Genomic DNA, 2,436 nt, shown 5'->3' on the forward strand with positions numbered 1-2,436 from the left:
GCAGGGGAGCGGGTCCGCAGAATACGACAGGTTATGAATACCTTTTATTTTTTTGTAGTTTTCATACGTTAATAGGTTCGTTTCATCAATGCGGCATTGGAATAGATGAACAATCCTTGAACTTTTCCTTGTTCGTACACAGCATTCCAAGAAATGAATCGTTAAGGTTTGCAATACAATTCTTCATCAAGTCCCAGCTGGTAATCTGAGAAGATAAATGACACCCGGCAACCGAAAACTGTTCAGGATCGGTATCAGCAACAGTGGCTGCTTCAGAATCGGTGACAACAGATGCTTTCTATTTGTGCTTTTGATGATGTGAGTCTACCAAAATGATTGCGTGTTTCAAAACTGATAATGCCCTACTGTCATCGTAGCCATTGTTCTGAAAAAGATGTAATAGTTGCATTAATCGAGTCCTCATTTCATTACGAAAGCACACAACGTCAGCAATGACATGATCCAAAATCGTGACCTCTCCATGACGCTGAGCCAGGCAATGCAGGAATTATATGGTACGATCAGATGATAATTCATACGGGCTACCAGAGACAAGAGTGAAGTTTAGCAGCTTTTGGAAGCATGTTCTCTTCGTCAATGGCAGACAATGTTTACCAATGCAACATCGTCAGCCAAATAGAATAATCACAAACCAACCATGCAAAGCAACAATCATACGCAAAAAATAGAATCGAGCATTTAGTGGTTCAATTAACTAAATGAATGGAATCTCTTCTGTGCCCGAGAAGAATCAACTCCAAGCGGTTGGTATCAAGAGAGGTTCATCCACAAGGACTATTGACTCAAAGCATCTCTTTCGCCGATGAGAACCCAGTGCCTGAGAAGCATAAAACTCTTGACGATCCAAAAGAATTGATTCAACCTCAAAGGATTGGTATCGAGAGAGATTCATCCGCAAGAACTACTGACTCAAGCATCTCTTCACGAAGAGCATTTAAAAAATCGTCTCCATATTCACCATTTCTAAATCCCATCGAAGAGTCCTGGTCAAAGGTGGAGGATAGATTAGGCGATCAATGAGTTTCTTTGAACAATGTGTAAATCAACAGAGGAATCTCGATCGAAATGTATTCAAAGTGAATATAAGCAATTTTTTGTCCAATCATGTCATTTGCTTCAAGACATTGCTGCAAACCAAACAAGAATTTCTTTTACAGGATTTATCCATTCGATTCACGCGCAATAAAAAAAGATTTTACGTGCAAATACCGGATTTTGCAAGGCAATTTGCACGCATTGTTATTTTTTTTTGGCACCATTCCAGTGTTGTGTGCCAATCAAATTATCAGTGCACGCCAAAACCTCATTCAACTTGTGCCAATTTTTCCATCAGAACACGCCAGCCTATATTTTCCTGGGCTGACTCAAGTGGAGATAAAAATGTCATAGCATTTTTCACTATTTTTTTAGGCTAGGCAACGGCGGTCATCACTGTTTCAAGATTCTCATGATTACTGTTCTGAAACTATCCTTCTACTGTCCATCAACTGTCTCGCATTATCCTCGCTTCCTACAACACTCACCATTGCGTGCACCCACCGAAAAAAAGCACAGGACCACTGTCCCGAAACTGTCCTGCTACTGTCCATCAACTGTCCTGCATCATCCTTTTTTTTTAGGCTAGACGAGGGCGCACATCACTGCTTCAATTCTCAAGATTACCGTTCCGAAACTGTCCTTTTACTGCCCATCAACTGTCCCGCATTATCTTTTTTTTTAGGTCAGGTAAGGGCGCTCACTGCTGCTTCACAGGAGCAACTTCTTTCTTCTTGTCGTTTTCCTCTTTTCATTTATCGTTTTCTCACTTCATTCGTCGTTTTCCTCTTTTTATTTGTCGTTTTCCTTTTTTCATTTGCTGTTTTCCTCTTTTCATTTGTCGTTTTCTTTGTTTCACAGGTCGCTTTTTTGGGCCGATTGCTTCTATTCCATTGTTATCCGACTAATTTTGATTCAGTCATATCGCATTCATCATTTTCTTTATTGACAGAATGCTCCTATCTCACTGTTGTCCCAGTAATGTCCCACTAATTTTTCATTCAGGCACATCGTAGTCAACTTATTTTTAAAAACAATGTGGGACAGTAGCAGGACAGTTTCGGGACAGCAGTCTGAGGATGGCAGCAGTGATGATCACCGTCGCCTGAACAAAAAAAAAAAAAAAAGAATAATGGACAGTAGCAGGACAATTTCAGGACAGTGGTTTTGGGACTTTTTTTGTGGGTACAAGCAGTGAGCGTTGTAGGGAGTGAGGATAATACGGGACGGTTGATGGACAGTTAACCGTGCTTTTTTTAGTCATTACATGAACCTTTGGTCGACTTGGCTGTCATTTGAATATCGAGGATATAAATGTGTGTATCTTCCTACGTATTCGCCTGAGCTTAACCCAATAGAACAATTCTGGGCAGTGGCAAA

General features: G+C 40.6%; 1 protein-coding gene across 1 annotated transcript; it reads right to left on the bottom strand.

Annotated features, from left to right (window-relative positions):
* Nucleotides 1–85: 85 nt before the first annotated feature.
* On the bottom strand, nt 86–381 carry VTP01DRAFT_8896 (uncharacterized protein; the record flags this gene model as incomplete). Its single annotated transcript, XM_069388067.1, has 2 exons — nt 86–298; nt 367–381. 2 exons carry the CDS (start codon nt 379–381, stop codon nt 86–88), a joined length of 228 nt encoding a protein of 75 aa, XP_069240402.1.
* Nucleotides 382–2,436: the final 2,055 nt, after the last annotated feature.

Source organism: Rhizomucor pusillus (assembly GCF_041956525.1).
Source record: "Rhizomucor pusillus strain CBS 183.67 unplaced genomic scaffold VTP01scaffold_6, whole genome shotgun sequence".
NCBI classification, from domain to species: Eukaryota; Fungi; Mucoromycota; class Mucoromycetes; order Mucorales; family Lichtheimiaceae; genus Rhizomucor; species Rhizomucor pusillus.